This window comes from Saccopteryx bilineata, chromosome 2 (genome assembly GCF_036850765.1).
Source record: "Saccopteryx bilineata isolate mSacBil1 chromosome 2, mSacBil1_pri_phased_curated, whole genome shotgun sequence".
Taxonomy (NCBI): domain Eukaryota; kingdom Metazoa; phylum Chordata; class Mammalia; order Chiroptera; family Emballonuridae; genus Saccopteryx; species Saccopteryx bilineata.
Window position 1 is genome coordinate 346,535,219 of NC_089491.1, and position 22,071 is coordinate 346,557,289.

Sequence of the window (22,071 nt, forward strand, 5' to 3'; positions counted from 1 at the left end):
TACTGTCTCAAGTCTTTAGTTATTTTACCTTTTTCTTTGTTTCATGACTTGAACGAATTTCGTGCTCAGCTTCTCTTCGCTGGAAAATCCTTTCTCCTGTAGACAGCCTCCAACACCAAGGCATGAGGTGGGGGCTGCCTGCCTCCTCCCACCCCCTCACTCATAGGTCGTTTATATCCGTCTCCCTGCGTGACGTCTGTGCGTTTGGGCACTGTCAGATTGTGTGGTTTAAATATCTTCTTTTCATTGTGGGACAAGGTTTCTTCATTCATTCCACTGTACATTTTAAAAAAAAAACTGAAGGAATATTGATATTGGGCTTGAAGTCAGTGTCACAACTGCCCCCGATTAGTTCCACCTTACCTCCCAGACATTGGTTAGGATTTCATGAACTCTGCATGTAAACATAACTTTTTGAAGAAGCAGTCACTTAACTTCAGGCCTTGCTCCGTCAGGCAGTGGTCTTGATGAAATGGTACCCCTGGTTTCTTCTAGACACGTGGGGGAAGGAGGGACATGAACTGCCGAGCACCCGCGTGGGCCATGTAGGAGGCCTCCAATGTGCAGGTGACAGGCTTCTCAGAGACGTCTTTTATTACTGAGTGACAGTGGTCATGGTCTTGTTTAACAAGCTCCCATCGCTTTTAAGAAGAGCTTGCCCTATGGGAAGTCGGTGGGTGCTGACTGGTTCCTGTCTAACCCGCACTTCCTATTTGGTTGATGAAAAAAGCCAAAAATAATAGGTGTATTTCCCAACCAAGGGTTAGTTAAGTCACTTAAACAACGAGAGACAAGACAGCATAAGCAAGTTTCCCATTCTCCCCCCCCTTTCCCTCCCCCTCCCTTTCCCCTCCCCCTCCCCCAAGTACGGAGCCATCCATGAAGACCTGTCCTAAGACCCTGTTTCCAAAGTACATTTGCATTAAAGGTTACTGGGTTTGACTTTAAAATGTAACCACTTGTTAAGAAATCAGCCTTTCAGAGGTGAAGCACTCATGTTTATTGCCCAAAATCCCAAAAATGTGGGAAGAATGGGCTAGTCTGGGCTCCCAGATATTAAGATGATCCTGAAAAGCAGGGGGGGGGGGGAATTTAGCCCTCCCCAAATGAGAGCAGGGGAGGATGCAGGAGAAGAGAAGCACTTCAGGTGTGGCTTTCACACCAGTTGAGGTGGAGCTTGAGTGCTGGACAAGTAATCCCCCCCCCCCCCCCCCCCCGGCTATTTCCTGGCTGTAGGGAATCACCTGCTTGGCTTTAAAGAGCCTGGAAGGCAAAAGAAGGTCCCTCAGAGGTCAAGGAAAATCAGCAACCATTAGATTTGTTTTTCCAGATCCCAGAGTTACCAAACATTCCTCAGAAATTAGCCCCACTGAACCAGTCTCTCAAGAAAAAAAACAAAAACAAAAAAACTCCAGTCCGTATCTTGGGTCTTTCCTTAAATGTGTTGCTGGCTCTGCGCAGTCCATTCTGTGTGCCAGCCCCAAACTCCACTCCATGTTTTCTGCCTTCCCTCCGTGCACCTGCCGTTCTGGAGTCCAGGCTCTGGTCCCACAACCCGAGCTGAAAGCCGCTGGCGGGACTTCCAGCTACCGACAAAGGACGGTCCTGGGGGCAGGTGGTCTCTGAAGTCTGACCAGCCCAGGGAAATCCACCTGCATCACAAAAGCAAGGGGCACACCTGAGCTGGGGGCTCCCTGCTAGAGGCAAGTATCGCTCGCTGGAGGCTTACTACTTTGAGATGCTGGATTCCGGGAAGGGTGCGCTGCTCCGTCGGTCAATCAGTCCGAGAGGCGTGAAAAAGAGTGTGAGAGAGTGAATGAGTCCAGGCGTGAGCCCGGCACTGTGGCTGGCTTGTAACACTCTTGCAAGCAGTGCTTGTGGTACAGGGACTTCTCTGATTCTTGACCTTCTCTCTGTGAGGTCGGGTGTTCTTTTGAGAGCAGGATGAGCATGGGACGGAGCCCCGTAAAGTGCTTGGGTTTGCTTAGCAGACACCCCCTTAGGAGACCTTCCGCATCCCACAGGGTCACTACTGGGGAACAGCTAAAGAAAAATTAGGGTATCTGGTAGAGTATTGCTTTGTGCAGTGTGTGTGTGTGTGTGTGTGTGTGTACGCACACACGTGTGTCTGCACAAAGCTAAGCTTTATACATGGTGTGACCAGTTAAAAGTGTTAATAGGATTTCCAAGACTTGTTTAAATGGGAGAGTTTTCTTTTTAATCTAGAGCAAATTAGTTTGCTTTATAACAAAGATGCTAATAAATGATAATATACAATGCTTTCTATAAGCATATACACACCCCACACGGGGACGAACCATCAAAAAGGAGCATATTTTCATGTTCCCGCAAAATAAATGATCCCCTAAATAAAATAGAATTGTTATTAATTTGAGGAAAGATAAAGGATACAGACTTCTCAAATTGTTAAGTTTCAAATAATTTATTCTCTTTGCTTCGCTCTTTTTTTTTAAGGAGTTAAAAAAAGGCATCAAAATGCCTGTTCGGTTTTCCCCTATTGAAAATTAGCATGAGTGTTTAGTTATCCCTTAAAAGAAAAAAGGGGTCTAATGTTTCCACCCTCCTATTTGGCACACAGCTCTTTGGGACTTTGCTTGTCTCCCAGCGGGGTCCGATTCCCACTAACGGTTGGTTGGTTGGTTGGTTGGTTGGCAAAGAATAGAATTGATTCTCGCTTTTTCTCTGCACAATGCCTAATCCTCACCATTAGCACTGTCGGGGTTCACAGCCCCCTGAAGACGTGCCGTGCTGCTTCTTCCCACATTTTCTATTGATCCTTCTGCATCATTAGCAACTGAGGCTCTTCTTTTGATGAAGAGGCCAAAGAATTGAGGGAGTGGTGAGTCCCTTCAGGGGACTCTCCCGCTTTGACCCGCACTGTGTGTTTAACAGGATGAGAGGGAGAGAGGGAGGGGGGGGGGGGAGAGAGAGAGAGAGAGAGAGAAAACAAGAAGTCTAACTACTTCTCCAAGTCCATCTTTACTTTTTTTCCGGAACCAGAGAATTACGAGACCATTTATAAAACTGTAAGGACGTTTGCAGCTCCTCTAGTGCAGGTCGGGTCCATCTCACAGGTGGAAAATGGGAGAGCCCGGAATGGCCGGTCCCTCTGAGTTAGTCTGCAGGGCGAAGGGCTGGATTCTGACCCACAGTTCGTGGCTGGTCTGGGAAACCTGCATGCATAGCACACACCGTTAGCTCTGGTCCTGAAGAAATACCGAGGCAGCCAGTCAAAATCTGAAATAGCAGCACAAATCTGACTCTTTGATTCCGCTCTAATAAGTACCTCTTGCCGGACTACACCTACTCCCATGAAATGTCTAGGTTGGAAGTTCACTACCTTTAATCTATCCAGGAGGGGTTTCCTCTGTTTTTAAATTAATATTGGAGCTGTAGTCCATAGACCTGGTCCATAACACAGTATTTGAAAGATCTTCTTTTATATGCAGGTACTGGCTCTTATTTGAATCCCAAGGCTGCTAAAAGTTAGTGAGTAGAACCAATAATCATAGCAACCATTTCTCAAAAGCCTGTTGTCTACCATTATTTATACTAAGGCCTCTACTCACATTGTCCCAATTAATTCTCACTTCACTTCGTAACGTTACTGGATATTATCCGCATACTGAGGCTTCAGAAAGGTACCCTTCCTAGCCCAGTATTACTCAGCATCTAAGTGCGGAGTGGGGGCCACCTTGCTCTGCATTCTCAGGGTCTCCACTACTCTGTTGCTCTCACTGTCACATTCCCAGACTTCCGAGGACAAGATGAATTTTAGATAAGTTAGCACAGTCTCTGTGCCGTCTCATAGTTGAAGCAATTGACAACAGTTTAGACGGAACTTACTGGGACTCATTGTCCTGGGAACTAGTCACTGACTCGCCAATATGGCTCGCTGTTCAGGCCAGTCTGCAATTTCCCAGTGAAGAGGAGGAGAGTGCCCCCAGGACCCCCCTGGACTGGGCATCTCCACTCTTCCAGGTGCCTCGAGTTGCACCCAGTGGAATGAAAATCAGAGCAAGGGATTGAGCGAGCAGAGATTTAGCCAGTACATCTATAAGGGAAAGGTGTTTTGTGTTTTCCATTTTTTTTTCTCCTTGTCTAAATCAACCAAGCCCGGAGTTATTTATGTGAGAAAGGTTGGGTCCCCCACCCCACCATGGAGAGAGGCCTTTCCAACGGTCCTTAAATGACTCAGCCGCCTTGGTTTATAGTGTCTTCAAAATCCAGGCTTCGGACAGGACAATGCAAGTGTGAAGTGGTAATCCCTCAATAAGAAGTCAGAAATGACAACCATTCAGTTACCGTCATCTCTGTAAAAGCGTGTATTCCTGAAAACTGACCTCTTAATGTATTTCTATATAATACGAGAGATTGACTGAGGCATGAGGGGCTAGTCTGAAAGTCAGTATGTCTCGGCTTTTTAAAAATTCCTTCCTGTTAATATTGCCTCATTCAGATTGAGCCTGTTTTAAGTGTTCTTTTTTTTGTCACTTCTTGCCAGGGTAAGGCTGTGTCCCTTCATACAATTTGGGGAGCAGCCTCTGTCATCAACTAATTTTCATCATAAAATCTTTGTCTATCTGTGGGGTCCCTGCACTTGTAGTACAGTCATCGAACTGCTTGGGCAAATGATCACCGTCAAAATACGTTTTGTATTCTGCAAGCTCATTTTTCTCATTTGGAATTGATGACTTAATGTTTCTTCATCTCAACAAAACATCTGACACGACCCGTCATGGTATTTATTTTTTTCATTTACTCAACAAATATTCATGACAGGTGCGTTACGTGCCAAGCCTTGTATGAGATGCTTATTCAGTGTTTGTGACTAAGAAGGGGGTTCTGAGTTCGTGGCTAGCCAGGAGAACAAAACCAAGTCAGAAATGGGTTGCCTGGAACTCTCTTTGTAACAAAGCAGAAAATCAGATCGGCTCATTCATTCACGTGCATCCTGGTCTCTCGGGGCTGCACTGTTGCTCCCCACGCACCCAGGTCTCTGCTCCGAGAGTCCTTGGACCACCCTGTCTGCCAGATCTTGCCCAGTCATTTTGTATTTACTTAAGTGGCTTTTTTTTTCTCTTCAGCGCACCTTTCATTCTTTGCGACTATCCTATAGGGGTATTTGTATCTTTGGGTGCCCATTGTCTATCTCCTTACACTGTGGTGTGAAGAGGGGGCCAGGGTGGAGGGCACTTCACAGGGCTGGGCCTTTGTTCCTTTCTGTTCTGTATGTTTATCCCTGATCACTGTCTCCATCCCTGCTAACCAAATTCCCAGAGGATGGAAAGTTAGGGGGGCGGCAATGGATAAGGTACATAGGAGAATCAGAACTCGTTATGATAGCCTACATGAGGAGAGCACTTCGACCATTGGAAAGGTGTGATTAAATTGTCAGTCACCATCATGATTTTAAGTGGCTATAAATGGGAGTAGAAATGGAGAAAAAAAAAAAAAAAAGAAAGGTTAAATACAAGCTCATGCATTTAGGTTAAAAAAAAAAATCAATAGCACTAGTTCAAGGTGAAGGAGGCTAGGAGGACAGCCCTGGGCAGGCCGGGATTTAGCCATGGGAAGGCTATTTTAGAGACGCCAGTAAAATCAGAGTCTGGTGCCTGAGCTGTCTGTCCCTGGGCATCTTGGGGTTGTCATCTAGTTAGGAGTTCCATGTTGTAACGTGGGCGTTGCCGAAGCAGAAAGTGGCCAGTGTGGGGTCACTCAGAGAACAGCAGGGGGAGCTGGGGGCATTTACCCTGGAGGAGAGGGCAATTGGGAAGGTGACTCTTCCCATCCACCTGGTCTTCAGAACTCTAACATTTTTAGGACAGAAATTCGACTCAGTTACTTCTCAATTCTCATCGGAAGCCATGATGGCTTGGGCTGAGTAGTGATTCACGGAGACCAGCAAACATGGGCAGATTCCTGGTATGTTCTGAAGGTGTGGCGGATGCGACCTGCTGATGGCTTAGATCCAGGGACTGCGGGAAAGAGAGGCCCACATCCTCAATGCACGGGTTGAAACTGAGGCTTGGCAGAGTTTCAGGAACTTTTGTCTAAGGCAGTGGTTCTCAACCTTTCTAATGCCGAGACCCCGCAATACAGTTCCTCATGTTGCGGTGACCCCAAACCAAAAAATAATTTTGGTGGCTACTTCATAACTGTAATTTTGCTACAGTTATGATTCAAAATGTAAATACCTGGTATGCATTATGTATTTTCCGATGGCTTTAGTCGACCCCACCGGGGTCGCAACCCACAGGTTGAGAACCGCTGGTCTAAGGCCAGAGCTATTCATGGCACGGCTGGGACTCCCAAAAAGAAAAAAGAAAAAAGAAACAGCTCTTGCATAATTATGAGATTTGCATAAAAAGGGATAAATGCATATTAAGCCCTATTAGCTCCTGGGCATTGATGCAGTGATTTTTGAGGCTGTGGTTAATAGACAGTGGGTAACAGCCATCCAACCAGTCAGTCAATTTGTGGTTCGTTTCCACCCGTCCTCCATTCTTTTGGAATCGATACACTGTCTCTGGCAGTGGGTGTTTGCAACCACAAATGCACTTCAGCTAAATTCTTTTCAGAGGCTGTCTTATGTTCAGCAGCCGCATTTCCTAGTGATGTCATGAATTATTAGAGGGGTGGTGGGCCATGGAGCACGTCTGTCTCTCTTGCGAGGGCTCTCATCACGGGAACTGTGTTCAATGGTTTTATGAAACAAGCCTCTGCCAACAAGCTGTTCTTTAAAATCTCCCTGTGAGCCACCGGTGCTGCAGATTCAGACCTTCAGTCTTCAGCCGATTTCTAGGAAATTCAGACAGAGAGACCTTGTATCTCTGAACTCCGATTGAGAGATTCCCAGCCCTTTTAGAGATCCAAGAACTAAAGAGACAACAAAGACTAGAAATATGGCTCCCGCTGCTCACAGCTACTCCCTTCACCAGTTGCATAAACACTGAGCTCCCCATACCTGCCAGGCGCTGTTCTGTTGGAAGGCAGCGTGCGTAAGGAGCACCCATGACCTTGAGTTCTCTCCTGAATCACCCGTGGCCGGTCAAGGCTGTGGTCTCCTCCTCAGCCTCTCCTTCTGAACAGGCTCCCTTCTTGACCTTTCTCCAAAGCCACCTGCCCTATCTCTCACGCCATTTTATCGTTTTCCCTCAGAGCAAGACTGGGCTGATTCCCAGGGTGATAAAGTGATTGTGAGGGATTATAACTCAACAGTGTCTGAAATGTGGTCCAGAAATAGTACTGCTCATTGTAAAAGCGAATGCTAATAAAGGCCCCAGGGGAGAGCCCGGGGTGCCCGCTCTAAGACTCCAAGGTCAGCAGGGCAGGTGTCCACAGTTGTTTGGGGCCATTTTCAAGTCCTTGAGGTAATGCGGGGGTCCCTCCAAGGATGCCCCCTTCTCTGAGCCCCAGAAGCAATGGGCTCAGAGAAGGCTGGGGGCGGGCAGTGGAGGAAATGAATGCAAGTGAGGAAGCTCACAAGGGCTTCACAACAGATACCACAAGTACGCTTTTGTGTAATTATGCATTCATAATCAGTATTGCAAAACTTTGGATTCGGGAATGATTTATATATACCCCCAGGACCTGGACATTGAGACCAGCGTGGTCTATAAAATACCCCCTTATGTCTCTGAAGGGACCTTAAAAAAAAAAAAAAAAAAAAACCAGAGAACAAAAGCAGCCCTGAGCATAGCAGAAACTCTCCGTCAAATCAGCATTATCAGATAAGCTCTTAAGCACAAGGCCATATTGTTCTGTACATTTTCTTACGCAAATGGCAGGACTGTGAGAATCTCAAATGAAATTATTCTCAGAAGTTTTCCACCAGGGTGAAAGTTATGTTAGGTAATTTTTCAGGGGTGAATTTTCACAGAAACAAACACACACGCACATGCACACGCACACGCACACGCACACACACATACAAATATTCAGAAGCAAAAAAAGGGAATTTGTACAAACTTCCAACCCAAATGTCCCAAGGTCTTGATTGTAGTGTATCTGTGCATTCCCATTGGTGTATCTCTTTTCACAAAATTCATCACAGTTACACATACACTTAACCTAGGTGCATTCACTGCCCATACACTTGAAAGTGGTGCACTTATTGTCCGACAGCCAAATCTCAGTAAGCGTGATGCAAAAAATGAAAGGCAAATCAAAACTGTTCAGTTTTGTACTGACACAGTTGTGTCTGTCTCCAGCCTCCGCGGCTTTTATTCCCAAGGGTTTTAGTCTGAGTACAAACATAATAAGCACAGCTATTGTCCAAGAATGTCCTTATATTAGGCATAAAGTTTAGCCAGGAAATCGGCTTTTAGCCCTTAATCCGTGTTATTTTTTAGACAAAGCAAACACACCTCTCAGAATAACCAACGTGTGCTTCGTAGGGCCAGTTCATACAACTTGAGACCTTAGATAAACCCTGAAAAATCAAAACTTTCCATCTTGTAGGTCTCTGCAGGTGTCGCTGAGTAATTAAAGAATCTGTAGTATGTTTTAATAAATTGGGGAAAAAAACAAATCTGGTTTGAAGCCTGACAACCAAATAGCCACATCCAATATTTTGAAGGCAAACTTAGTTCCAAGTATGTCTGTTCTGTCCCATTTTTCTGGTTCTCTTTATTAACCAAGGCAATCGTTAGTCCTTTGAACTGGTTCCTTACAAAATTTGTTGACATGGCCGAAATGATTCGGTTCTGGGGGGGATGTAGACACATTCTTGAAGGTATCCTGGCCAATTGTTTTGGGCAGCCCCAGGAGTGCTGGTCCAATCCAGCCTGCTGCCCCTGCTGCCCATGGGCGGTGACCCAAGAGATGACCATTCAGACCACAGAAGCCCCTGGAGAAAACGCCAGAGTTCATTGCCGATTAAGCGGGCAGTGTCCTTTATTACATGAACTTTCATGACTGCTATCAACACTGCTTCTCGTTCGCCAAGCCACAGCGAATGGAAAACAAGAATTTTAGAAGTGTGTTCTTTTATAAATGAAGCTTTTTTATTTTATTTTTTTAAGTGAGAGTAGGAAGGAGAGAGAAACAGACTCCCCCATGTGCCTTGACCTGGATCCAGCAGCAACCCCTGTCTAGGGTCGATGCTCTGCTCATCTGGAGCCATGCTCAAAACTTTACTATTTTTAGAGCCTGAGGCAGAGGCTCCATGGAGCCATCCTCAGCACCCAGGTCGATGCGCTCCAACCAATGGGGCCATGACTGCGGGAGGAAAAGAGAGGAGGGGGGAAGGGGGAGAAGCAGTTGGTCACTTCTCCAGTGTACCTTGACTGGGAAATTGAACCCGGGACATCCACATGCCAGGCCGACACTCTACCACTGAGCCAACCAGCCAGGGCTAAATGAAGCCTTTTTAGATTGTCACCCCTCCCTCCATCACCTCTGCCGCCCTTCCCCGTCAGACGCGCGTCCCCTCACTCTGGACAGCTGTATTCCCTCTGCCCTGACTCTCCATGTTCCGTGTCTTCTCCTGTCTCGCTCACCACTGCCAAATTGACCCGGCTTACACACATCTCTGATTGAATTTTCCCAGGCTCAGGAATTTTTTAACATGTGTTTTACCACAATTTTTTTTTTTTAAGTCTTCAGAGATGATGCAATGCTTGCATATCAGGCACGAACTGATTGAAAACGTGAGGCCCTGTACAACATCCACCCAAGGACGGCCACCAGCTTTCTCCAGCACCCTCAGGACCCTGCACAGGTCTCACCCGTGACCCATCGGTTTCCTCGTTCCCTTGGTCCTCTCTGCCCCAGCCCAGGCCTGTAGCTCTCTGCCCTGAACGTGTGTCGGGGTCTGTACCGTGTTTAGCTTTGACCGATGTTTATTCTCGACAGGGAGATCCCTGCAGGGATGGGGGCTTACCTGTTTCTCTCTGTCTCACGGTGCCAAGCACAGTGCCTTTATCTAGCAAGTATTACTAAATATTCCTGATTTTAACTAAACGTGTGTATCACACGTAGGAAGTATGACTTAAATGTATGCATGTGGAGTCAAAAACGGTTGCTTTACTGTTAGTGTGTAGATGTTTGTGTGTAAAAAAAATTCACAGCAAGTATTCACACAAGCAGGAAGTTGTGTGCATGGGAAAAACACATCTCATTCAGTGATGACCAGTAGGGCCCAGGTTGGAAGACATGTGCTTTTTTTGAGAGGACGCTTCCAGTCCAGTGGGGAAGAAAAGCCACATCGACATAACAAGCCCTGTTACTACCGACTACCCTGGGGAGACCAGCAAAGTGCACCTGACTCAGTCTGAGGGAGTTCAAGGGGGCTGGACCACCAGACCGCATGTGTGGACCAGCAGGCCCAGAGGCTGGGAAGGCAGGCAGAGGTCAGAGCAGGGAGGGTCTTGTTGGATACCTTGAGGAGCAGGTTCTATCCCTTAGAGACGGCCCTGGAAGGGGAACAAGAAGACCCATCTGAGCTGTAAAAATATTCCTTGGAGGGCAAGAGGGAGAATGACACAAGAAGAAGGAAGCAAGATGGCAGGCGGCCGGGAGAAGGCTTGCACGAGAATGCAAATGCACCACGCAGCGGGCTTCAGTGAAAATGGGGGAGAGGGGAGTGTGTGAGCATTTGGGGATTTGAATGCATGAGAGGGGCCTGTTCTGGACTGATAGGAGATGGCTGGCCTGTCCTCTCCCCCGCCAGGAGCCTGAGGCTGTCTCATTTCCCTTGAAAAACCATGATCAGGGGCTGGACACTTTTGTTTAAGTTTCTGGAAACAGAATCAACCTCCCTTATCACGCAAATCTATTCCTCAGCTTTCAGATAATCCTGCTTTCAGGGATCGGACGTGTTTGAGAAGAGTAGGCAAGATCAGGGTAAGAGAAGGGTAAGAGAAGGGTAAGAGGCTTCCCTTCCCCCAGGCCTCCTCCCTCCATAAGATGAAAAGGAGATGACAATTGCAGCTATTTCACGGCAGAGGAGGAGCGATGAGAATTAAAGCAGGAAATGCACACAAAACACTTGGCACAGGGCATGGCAGACGTGCTCGAGCTGTCAGCTTGCCGTTGCCCTTCCGGCTTCCCTGCGTTCGCCTGTGGGCACAGGAGAAAAACACAAAGGGCTCCTCGGGTCTTCTAGAACTCTCCCCATGGTGGGTTTAGGGGCAAAGCCTCCCTTCTTCAATGTAAATGAGAACACCTCAATTTAGATGAGCTTTCTATACTAAATTTGGAGACAGTGTTTGTCTCTGTAGAGGAAGATTCCAGTGATTCTGATCTTATATGAAGAGTGATGTAGATGTAACATCTGTGTGTGTGTGTGGGTGGGTGGGTGGGTGTGTGTGTGTGTGCATGTGCCATTCGCCTATGGATGGGTCCTCACTGGAATGCAGAAGTTGAAGGTGCGGGCAGTTCCGCTGCTGGAGAGATGGGATATTTAAGCAACCCTCTGAAGGTGTCCTTTGAGAAAACTTCTAAAAGAAAGTTGCTGTTTTTTTCCTCCTTTGGAAGGCCCTTCAGAAAACTCATTCACCAGGACAATCTCCGTGTCTTCATCTTGCAGAGATATTTTTTGGTGTCTCATTGTCCTTTTTTTTTTTGCTGTATGAATTTTTACAGAGAGCTCCACTATCTAAACTGTGTGCAGAGAAAATGCTTCTCACTGCCCTGGGGTAAAGAGGACATCGGCTGGGGGAGATAAAGATGACTTTCAGGAATGAGAGGACATCAAGGGTTTCACGATGGTTAGTGACTCCCGCAGGACGGTGGCCAGGTCACGCCACACAGGGGCCTGGCTTTTGTCATGGTTTTGTAAGGCAGAGGCAAGGAAAGGTGGACGCAGGCCCTCGTTCTTCTAAAACCAGAAGGGGGAAAAAGATGAACTTTTAGGTGGAAGAAAGTGTTTTCATATATTAATAGTACCCTCATCTTTATATCAACACGGTCCTAAAATAATCGTGTTTGTTTGTTGTGGGGAGGAATGGGCCCTTGAAGGCCCAGGAAGGTCAGAACGTGGCCTCCTCTTGGGTCTCTCATGCCGAAGAAAGCCTTCTCGACAGGTGTTCAGTCACAAAACCAAAATGTTCTCAGGCCAAGGGAACTGAATCCTCAGTTCTCCTGAAGAACATATTTTGTCCGGGCAGATTCATTTTCCCCAAGGCGCCTAGGATTCACAGTAACGTATTTCAGAAGAGAGATGAATGCGTTTGCTCCGTAAAATGTTTTAAGCTTCAGCGCTCCCTGAAACAAAGCACACAGCACGACACCCAGAGAAAACAGCCACTGGCTCGGGAAAATGCATTTTTTCCTCAAGTGGCTGCCGCCACTGTCATTTCCACCGTCTGAAGCGGGGGCTGGCGCACCGTGGACATGTCCGGGCAAGCGAGAAGGGTAGAGATAATAACAGGACGAGAGATGGTGCCCCGCCGGGAAAATGAGCACTTTGCAAACACAGCCGGAGCTGAAACTGCCAGTCCCCACGCAAATATCACCCAGAAAGTCCCTCGTTCTTTGTTAAAGGGGGAGTGAAAACCAACAGAGCGCTACACACCACCCGAGTCATCCAATTCGCACCGGGTTCGGGTGACTTAGGGGCGATGCAGGTGCAGGGGTGGGGTCAGCTTTGGCTCTTCCTTTCCTTCTGTCCCTGGGATTGTTCCCCCTCGTGCCTGCCATCGGGAGACCATGACAGTTCACTGGGGAATAGCTCTTCGATAACGTGGGTTTTGGGGAAGTCAGGGTAGTAAGCGGTGGCAGTTCCTTCAACTCTGGCGTGTGACCTAGTTTCAGGGGTGGTGGCCGTCTGCTGTCCACACCCTGGTTTATTAATGCTGCCTTGTCCCAAAGGCTCTGTCCTGGATGAAACACTTCTCTGGGCTCACTCTGACCATGAGGGGGCAGTGTCAGAAACCACCTCGGAGACGAGCGCCTAGACTCCATCCTCTCTTTGACTCAGCCACGCCTCCTTGACTCCTAACTCACTTCTAATTAAAATACCCTCATCCTATTTGGGCTGGAGTATTTGGGGAAGACGGGGAGTTGGGTGCATGCTATTATGAGGTGTGTTCTGTACAGCTTCATATTGAAGGTCATTTTGGAGGGGTAGGAGGAGGTGGGTGGTATTTTCCATTATAGAAATTAGGTAGGCCCTAGCTGGTTGGCTCAGTGGTAGAACATTGGCCCAGCGTGTGGATGTCCTGAGCTCGATTCCTGGTCAGGGCACACAGGAGAAGCACCCATCTGCTTCTCCACCCTCCTCCTCCCCCTTCTCTCCCTCTCCCTCTCTCTTCTCCTCCTGCAGCCATGGCTCAATTGGTTAGAGTGCATCAGCCCCGGGCACTGAGGATGGCTCCATGGAGCCTCCACCTCAGGCACTGAAAATATAGCTCAGTTGCAAGCATGGCCCCAGACGGGCAGAGCATCAGCCCTAGACGGGGGTTGCCAGGTGGATCCCAGTCAGGTGCACACGAGAGTCTGTCTCTCTATTTCCCCTCCTATCACTTGGAAAAGAAGGGAAAATTAGAAAGAAAGAAATTAGGTGTTTGTTGCTGCTAAATGTTTCTAGTTAGATCCAGGCTGTCAGCTCAGCCTCTCATAGTCCCTTGGGCTCATGACCCTGTCATCTCACATATAACCACTTCTTTCTATGAAATGGCGTATGACACATTGGTCAGTGTGCCACGGATGTTGTTATCCAAATTAGTAAAGTAATTAAATATCAGCCTGGAATCATACCACTGAAATTCTCCCCTGAGCCAATTCTCACTCTTGGGCTGAATTCCACCCTCAGTTAATCTCGTTAGGAATCTACCTTTCAAGCATTACTCTTACTATCGAGAGTCTATACCTGCCTGTCTTGACCATGAAAGTGTCATGGGACTTAATAAAATGCTTTGCCGAAGTGCAGATAGCCTCTGTCTGTTCCCCCAGCCTCGCAGGCTGTTCCTCTGATCTGAAAAGAAGGAGCTGGTTGCAGAGGTAGAGCAGAGGAAAAGGGGCTGTGGGGGGGGGGGGGAGAGAAACCCTTCCACACCCACAGACCCGCCCTCCACATCTGGGCTCCCTTCCTCTGTAGCGTCGGAGCGGATGTGGTTGTAATGTTCCAATTCATGCGATGACCCGCTCCAATTTCAGGGTCAGCCTCAAAGCACATACGCCTTGTCTTCTGAACATCATTTCATGTGTCAGGGCCCCAGGATTCAAATTATTTCTTATGCTAATGATGAAACCTACAGAGCAGATCCAGGGAGCCCCCAACCCTCCTTCTGTGGCAGCAGCCCCCTCTCTCTGTGAGCCCAGTAAGTCTCCTCGCCCTGGGAAAACCACCACGCTCCCACCCAAATTCAGCAGCCCATGTCCTAATGCTTTAATGTGTACCAGTTATGCAATCTCAGTCCTCCAAGGCTATTTTCCTCTTGGGTAAGACAGTTTCAGAGGCCTCCCGGGGCAGGAATTCAAATACAAGCGAGAACAAGGGAAGGAAACCACTTCCTGTTTTGCAGAATCATTCACGTTGACGTTATCTGGACATGCATAAATTTGTTAACGCGTCTTTCCTAGCCGGCCCTGCGTGGGGGCACTCTGTGAGTTGTGTGAGGTCAACATACTCCCTGCTCTTTCCCTGTTGCCCCCAACCCCCCAGCTCCCCGGGGAGCTAGCTTTAAATAACCAGAGGCCCAGTCTTGGCTGAAATTCTTCTCCAATGGTTTGGAAAGGAATCAAGGAAAAAAGTAACTTAAATGCTTAAACTCACTCTCCTTATAGTGTCAACAACAATTCAATAGGAATTTTTGATGCCCAAAAAAGCAAAAGAGTCACCCCAGTAAGTTTAATTTTTTTTTTTAATGTTTGAGCAGAAGCAGGCACACAGAGAAAGAGATTACTCTTCCGTACCGCATTTCATGTTGGTCACTGTGTACATAGGATTCTGGCGATTTTCTACCTCTGCTGCCTCAAAGTTCAAGTGCAAAGGCCGAACAAGATGCAGAGAAGAAGAAGCCACCGCATTCACTTAGAGTTCGAGTGAAACTCAGACCACACCTTCATGCTCTCTGCTCCTGTAGCAAATAGCAAGGACACATAGCTTGTGTTTACAAGGGACTCTGAGGGGTAATCTCACAGCGACATGTCAAACCAGGTGAATCACAGCGCCCAGCTCTGTGGGGTGACTGCTGGCCAAGTCAGCTCTTCTGGAAGGTCTCATTACTTTCAAAACCTGTCATTCTTAGCCCTGACAAGTCACGCCATGTGGCAGGACAACCATAGAGAGAGGCAGAGGGTCAAAAAAACACTTGCTTCTCCTGATGTGACCATGTAGGATTGTGCTCATTGAAATGGTACGTTGGAAACGCCCCTACTCAGACGCAGCCCTGATTTGAATGTTAGTTTAGGAAGGTGTTGAGCTTACAGGTCGGGAAAGGGTGGCAATACCTAAATGTGTGCAACTGCGTTGGGAAGGCATCCTGACTTCCACAACGTCCGTGAGATTCTAGCTGGGACGCTGAAAACCTCAGAATGTCAAGGGGGTTGGATTCTGAAAAAAGGGAATGCCCAATCACAGACTGCTGGAACTCTTTTATTTTTTTTTTCCTTTTGGTTTTAAATAAAGAATTCTAAAGAGGAAAATGAGAAAGGGGTATACGAAAGAGGCACAAGGGAGCTGGGCAGGGGGCTTGTTCAATACCTGCAAGAGAGTTACTGAAGCATCAAAAAGAAAAATCAACTGGAACCAAGCGAGTGCAGTTGGGTTCAGCAATATCTCAAGTACCCGGAAGGCAGTTATGCATGTATATATATTTCATGTTGACAAATACAGTCTTATTCCCCTCACCCTGCTAGGGTTCTCTAGCGACACAGAACATTCTTTGAAAGTGAGGTCTCTAGCCCTGAGCCTTCTGAAAGTCATTACTATTTCATCCAAAAGAATACAGTATCTTCACCTGAAACCTGAAGCTTTGGGCCCAAGCAGTCAAAGACGAGTGTAATTTACAAGCCAGGCTGTAGGGAGCAGGGTGAGATGCTGACGTTCTGTTTCTTTTCCTTCTATAGAAACAGGGAAGATTGACCAAGAGATTCACAAGTACAACACCCCGGGATTCACCGGGTGCCTCTCCAGAGTCCAGTTCAACCGAATCGCCCCGCTCAAGGCGGCCTTGCGGCAGACCAACGCCTCGGCGCAAGTCTACGTCCAGGGCGAGCTGGTGGAGTCCAACTGTGGGGCCTCCCCGCTCACCCTCTCCCCCATGTCGTCCGCCACCGACCCCTGGCACCTGGACCACCTCGATTCAGGTAAAGTCTGGAGCAGCCTCGGGCAGACTGCTTTATTTCTTTACACCCCAGTTTCTTCGCCTGTAAAATGGGGTGAATAACAGCACCTTGCCGAGAATAGAGTTGGAGGATGAAGAGCCAAGGAATGTGTGGGTACAGGCGTTCCTAGCATGGTGCTGAGCACACATATCTAGACGCTACTTTGGGCCAATATGAGTTCTCATTCCTTGTGTCTTAATTAGCAAAATATTCGTTCTGAGGTCTGTGAGATACAGTGGTGGGGGCCAAACAGTTTGGGTTCATTTGTTTTGTTGAGTTTTTTTTAAATCATGTTTTATACATGAGCATTTCATTCTTCTGATTGATGGAATAAAAAAAAAGTATAAAAGGAACATTTCCGTTATTGTTCAGTGTCAAATCAAATTTCTGCGCCCCAGGTATTATGGTTGGCCTGTACTATAGAACATAAGGTCAATTTGAAGAAAAATTTCCACTTGCGCAGTTCTTACCTAGAGTTACCCAGTTGCTGTATCGATCTCATCACCATAATTTATTCTATAATTGGAATTCTAAATCAATTTCCATGATTACAGAAATATATATGAAAAAGTACGTCTGTGTGTCTCATAAACTTAACTAAAAGGACAGAAAACAGCTTCTGAACTCTGAGGCTGAAGGCTTGTGTAGATAACGTGGTTTGATGTTTTTTTCTCCTTTCAGTGAATGGGAACATGAGAGAATGGGGGGCAGGGGGCCGGGCATGGGGACATAGATAGAAGGGACAGGTACTGAAGAGCAGCCTCCAGTGGCTTAGTGTCAGGGAGGAAAAACGTTTCCTCTACCCTCTTATGTCCAGTAATGGGGGCCTGCAAATTAAATGGGTAAAATTCCTATGCATGTGGAAGCTTACAAAAGAATTAGCTGAATAAATAAAGCTAGAGGCTTATATACCTTACTTAGTGGGGGAAAGGGAGACAGGAGAAGAGGCTTCTGTGGATAGAAAGAATGGGTTTCTAAAAGAACGAGAAATGAGAAAGCATTTATGTGATAATGCTTGTTTACGCAGGTGTGAGTGGTCTTTCTGTCTTCTTTAGACCATAACCCCCCCTCTCCGCCCCCCCGCCGTCTCCTTCCTGGGAGTAAAAGCCACTCAGAAGATGTATTCTAAGTCATGCTGGCTTCGTGTAATCAGATCCTTTTCTCCTCTGTAACTTCTGATGGGGTTGCTCATGACCTCTGATGCCTTGTGGGCTCTCTCAGCGTTTTCCAAAGTGACTGGCACGTATGGCCAGTCGGGCTGTGACTGCAGAGCTCCAAGGGGCGAAGTCGGGCTCCTGCTGTGCATCGTGGGGACTTTGATAGGGGGTCACCAGGTCACTGTGGAAAGAAAACAGACATAGCATCACATAACAGAATATACGTAAATAGATAATCATTAGGTTTCACATGGAGACGACAAAAAGTGTGAAGGTGGCTCCCACGTGACTAGTGTTTGGAAAACACTGGGTGGTGTGACAGGCTCATCACAAGAAAGGGGCCAGGCACAGGCTGTGGGTGCATTTTCACAGGGGACACGGTAGTCAGAATTACGTTGCTTTGATTTATACCAATTCTGCTCTGTTGGGAACATCCACTCCCCGCTCTTTCTGCCTGTTTTCCCCTCATTGATAAGAGGGACACCCTGTTTCTTAAGCACATCATTATGGTCTTTAGGAATATTTTTAGAACAAGAGTTACAAGGTAGGGAAAAAAAAACACGCCCAGCCCTGAGATCTGCTGTATGTAGAGGTCACAAGAGCGGCAAACACTTGTGAAGCACCCCTCGATCATGGGCTCTGCTCTTCCTCCTTGTCAAAGTCAGGGGACCTTCTTCCCTCAGAATGGAGAGGATTTGCCAGCAGGTGGATTGCACGTATTCTGTAAAAAAATAAAAGCACAACAAACACCAGGAACTTCTGCACTGCTCTCCAAATCTGCTCTGTCCTCTCCACTCCTGTCTACCGCTCGGTCTCCCACTGGCCCTTGGGGGCCCAGCTCAGTGCTGCTGGGGGACACAGGGGTCACAGCAGGGAGCCCAGGTGGGAGGGGTCTTCAGAGCTGGCTGGCTATCCTGTGCACAGGATGTACAAGGCATTCATACTAAGCCTTGGGGTGTTTTAGTGCATTCATGATACTTGATACAGAATACATCAGACCAAAGGCCACATCCTAGGATCTTTGATCCAATATCCTAAGATAGACAAAGTGCTTTAAGATGTTAGATTTCATTTCCTAAGGAATCTTCTGGTTATAAAGGTTTTAACTGATTAAAAAGGACTTCTAGTTTGTAATAGTCTCAGCACAGGTGGGTGACAGGTATACCTGCATTGATTTAAAAGCACACCACGCCCCAGGAAGGGCCCTGAGACTCAGCCTCTGCTAGGTCCTGGCAGGTGAACCCAGTCTCCACTGTGACCTTGACTTCCCTGGCTCCCACCTGGAAGCTCACCTGCATCTGACACGGAGAGGCTCTTGACCAAGAACTCTCACGTGCCCTGAGAGGGAAGTGGGCAGAACATAGAAAATCCAGAAGCACTGAGCGGAGTGGAAAACAGTTAACACGGCCCAGTCCTCCCCCTACTCAGCTCCAATGTCAAGGTAGTCAGGAAGCCAGGAGGATCCAAGCTTGTCCAGTGAATTTACTCAGGTTCGCAGAGCTATTGAAAAAACTGCCCTCTTAGGAATGTGGTTCTGCCAAATAAATTGGGAGCTTGGTAGAATAAGATACCAGGGAACTCTCAAGGTCACAACTGTGCCCCAATTAGATCCCAGAACATACAGTCTGCCTAGCTACCGCAAATTGAGACACAAGACTTGACCTCGCCACAGCACCTGACCACCGGGACCACTGAGTTTGATTTCTAAGGGCAACTCCGCCCTACCTCCAGTGCCATGGTTTTTAATGACTTGATTTCTTGTCTGTATTCCAAATTTCCTTCCCACCATCTGAAGATAAAATATTTTTATATCTTCATGTGCAAAAGAGTTATGGATATGATGAACATTTAAAAACTGTATATATTTTATTCAGTTGCCTTCATAATGATAGGCTGGTTGTTGGTATTCTATACCACCTGCAAGCACTTAAAATAATCTTCCCTGCTCTTATAATTACATCTTAATCATTTCTGAGCAGATCCCTTTTTCGTCCTGATGCTCAGGGTACATGATTAATGCATTTAATCTCTGGATACCTAAATCTTTTTACTCTCTTGTGTGTTTCTTGTCCTCGGCAGGGACCCACACAGTGCACGTTTACACAAGTGCAAAGAATAATCATTATCCTCCCATTTTTTAATGCACACTTTTCCTGTAAATCAGGGGTCCACAAACTTTTTACACAGGGGGCCAGTTCACTGTCCCTCAGACCGTTGGAGGGCTGCCACATACAGTGGTCCTCTCACTGACCACCAATGAAAGAGGTGCCCCTTCTGGAAGTGCGGTGGGGGGCCGGATAAATGGCCTCAGGGGGCCGCATGTGGCCCGCGGGCCATAGTTTGGGGACGCCTGCTGTAAATGATCCAAATTCTGCTTTTCTGCAGAAGCATCAACATTTACACAGCTTACGTTAAATATAATATTAGGGTTACAGATTGTTGATCTATTAGTCACTTAAGTTGTTCTCATAATGGCCAACTCTGTGTACATGATATTGTTGAGACAAGGGAGCAAGTTTTTATTTTGATAGCTGTTACATTTTGCCCTCCAGTGACACAGTACCTCCAATCCAATAGGTATGTGTCTTTTTCCCCACACCTTCACCAACACAGTATGTCATGCTGTTCTTTTAAACTTGCTACATTTTATTTGGGAAAAAAAAATGAAATTGTACTGTTTTCATTTAGATCTCATTAATTATAAGTGAGCTTAAGTATCTTTGTATCTGTTTATAAGTCACTTGTCTTTATTTTTCCGTGAACTACCCATTTATATTCTTTGACGCAAATGTTTCTAGTCTTTCTTACTTGTTTGTTGGTCATTTTCTCCTTGATGTATATGAATTCTATATATGTTAATTAGCATTTTACTATGTTTGAATGATCTTTTTAGTTTGATCTTTTCTTTTTGAATTTATGGGATTTTTTTTTATGTCAAACTTTTTAAATTTTACACAGTGAAATGAAAATGTTGTATGGCTTTTTTGCCTTCTCCATTCATAAATTACTTTTTTTCCCCACATTTCTTTTTCTAGTGGTTTTATTTGTAAAGATTACGTGGTTTACTCCACTTAAAATATATTTAGGAGTAAGGTAGGAATTCAACTTTATTTTTTCCAACGGGCCAACCAGTTGTTCCGGCACTACTGGTTGAGGTTTTATCCTTTCTTCTGCCTGTATTGTGTTCCACATGGCCCTTTATAGTGGAGTCTACTTCTGGGCTCCCAGGTCTGTTCATTGGTCTGGTTCTTTGTGAGACAGCAGCAACCAGTGGTCATGATGGGGATTTTCTAATAGCACTTAGTACTTCACAAAGCTCACTTCTCTTTTATTGTCTTTCATCAGAATTTTTTTTTTTGTTCAAACATGTTTACTTTTCCTGTGTGGTTTTAGAATTCTAATCCTTTTATCGGGATTTTAAAGAGTTTTTATTGAGATTGAATTTAGAGAGAGAGACTGAATTTTGAGTGTAAGTTAATTGTAGGGCAGGGTAAGTGCCATCTACATAAATAAATCTTTTCCCTGTCCAGCAAGAGTGTCTCTCCACTTAACAGGTCCTCCCTTCACATTACACCAAATTTATATGAAGGTAACTTCAAAATATTCCCTGGTAAATTAATTTCTACATTGTTCCTCCTTTATAGCAAGGCACAAAAGCCAAAAAAGATACTCACTTCCTATCTTAAGGTGAACTAACTTTGCACGTTAGAATGAGTACAAGGAGGTCCAGCTACTACAATGCGGAGGCCCTTCACCTTGACCTCCAGCTCCCGGTAGAGTAGAAAGGGGCAGACCCTCCAGAGCAGGGGTCCTCAAGCTACAGCTCCTGGGCCACACGCGGCCCCCTGAGGCCATTTATCCGGCCCCTGCCGCACTTCCGGAAGGGGCACCTCTTTCATTGGTGGTCAGTGAGAGGAGCATAGTTCCCATTGAAATACTGGTCAGTTTGTTGATTTAAATTTACTTGTTCTTTATTTTAAATACTGTATTTGTTCCCATTTTGTTTTTTTTACTTTAAAATAAGATATGTGTAGTGTGCATAGGGATTTGTTCATAGTTTTTTTTATAGTCCGGCCCTCCAACGGTCTGAGGGACAGTGAACTGGCCCCTTGTATAAAAAGTTGGGGGACCCCTGCTCCAGAGAGTCCTGCTGCTGCTACTGCTGAGGAAGGTTTGGAAACCGTGTTCTCTCTTGGAAAGGGGTTTGAATGGTACTTCCCAGATGTGCCCTGTTCCCTCAGATTTGGGGCTTCTGCGTCCCTGCGTCCCTGCATTCCTGTTAACGCTGACATGGCTCTCTAATTCCCTGAGGCAGAGAGGAGAAGCAGGGATCACACCCAGAGGACCATGAGGGGTCCTAAGGGAAGGAAATGCCTCACACAGGGTTCCCTAGCCCCTTGCTCAGGGGCTCCCCACTCTAGGCTTTTGAGGCTCGTCTTGAGAACTCCAGTAAGGTTCAGGAAAAGAGTCCCCCAGATGAGTCCAGAAACTTGGCACTGGTGGCCTGAGAACCTACCAGCTATGTGACTGTGACCTCAGCACGGCCCTGTGTGTTAGCCTCCTCAGGCGTACAGACAGAGTACGGGTTGAAAAGCCATCTGTAACAATCTGTGATCCT

The 22,071-nt window shown here is 46.6% G+C and overlaps 1 protein-coding gene across 1 annotated transcript in view; it reads left to right on the forward strand.

Annotated features, from left to right (window-relative positions):
- The window catches only part of CNTNAP2 (contactin associated protein 2), a 1,332,419-nt gene that overhangs the window by 1,298,171 nt on the left and 12,177 nt on the right, over nucleotides 1–22,071 (forward strand). Inside the window, exon 22 of the mRNA XM_066262524.1 lies at nucleotides 16,039–16,278. Coding sequence (XP_066118621.1) covers nucleotides 16,039–16,278 — 240 coding nt within the window. The remainder of the gene's footprint in view (nucleotides 1–16,038; nucleotides 16,279–22,071) is intronic.